Genomic DNA, 899 nt, shown 5'->3' with positions numbered 1-899 from the left:
CGGAACTTCTAGATTCCTCGAGTGTGAGAACGGAATCGGGACGGGAGCTGATAGTGGATGAGCTATCAGTTAGTTCCAGTTACCTGTCAGTGGGATTAAATTATTTACATAGTGTATTTGCATACGTCATGTGCTCCATCATTCCTCTCATCGCTCTGTTCATAGTCTCGGGCAGCGGGTTCAATATCACCGAACTGACTATGTAAGTTACTGAGCCATAAGACTGCATTGATTGAATTTGTAGTAGTTCTTTGATTAGGTCTCATGACGAGAGCGTCGACCAGGGGCAGACTATCGGTGAAAGGACCATTCGGGTTCCTGCAGTGACTGCTGTGCGCTCATGTCAGATATGGACGGACTAGTAGGGAACTCAAACTTGCCATACTACGGTAGACCCACGGACTGCACTTATTCTAAAGGAGAATTTGTCGGGAACTGTAATTGCCCGAACCAACAGAGCCTATTCGCTATTCACGTAGGCTGATCATGTGATTGCGCGCATGAAGCCCCCCATGTAGAGCCCTAGCGGTAAAACTGGCTTGGCGATCTGTGCTAAGGAATGCACACAAGCTTCGGAGTGTCCTCCGGCTCCTGCGAGTAGTGCCAATGTCGATGTCAAGTGCGTTTTGGGTCGTTGCCTCCTGGACTGTTCAGACTTGTTCGATGTAAGTTCAGCTGGCATTTCGTCGGACACGTCGCTTGTCTCTTTCAGCGATGCACTAAAGAGTCACGTTCTGTGTGTTACTCGTACCGTATGGGAGAGGCCAGTGGCACCATGTGCCAATGGTATCTTTGATGGCTCACTATCGGACCCTCCATCACGGATTATCCATCATTACCTACCATTCGATTACTCAGGATACGCCGTGAGTATTCTCTCTAACGCTGATTAAGATTCA

At 48.5% G+C, this 899-nt stretch overlaps 1 protein-coding gene across 1 annotated transcript; it reads left to right on the top strand.

Moving 5' to 3' along the window:
- Window positions 1-128: 128 nt before the first annotated feature.
- On the top strand, window positions 129-362 carry Pmar_PMAR021593 (hypothetical protein; the record flags this gene model as incomplete). The annotated part of the gene is made up of 2 exons (XM_002766282.1): window positions 129-202; window positions 260-362. 2 exons carry the CDS (start codon window positions 129-131, stop codon window positions 360-362), a joined length of 177 nt encoding a protein of 58 aa, XP_002766328.1.
- Between the last annotated feature and the right edge of the window lie 537 nt (window positions 363-899).

This window comes from Perkinsus marinus, assembly GCF_000006405.1.
Source record: "Perkinsus marinus ATCC 50983 genomic scaffold scf_1104296973140, whole genome shotgun sequence".
Classification (NCBI taxonomy): Eukaryota; Perkinsozoa; order Perkinsida; family Perkinsidae; genus Perkinsus; species Perkinsus marinus.
The sequence above is the reverse complement of the archived record's forward strand: the minus strand, read 5'-3'. Positions and strand labels throughout refer to the sequence as shown.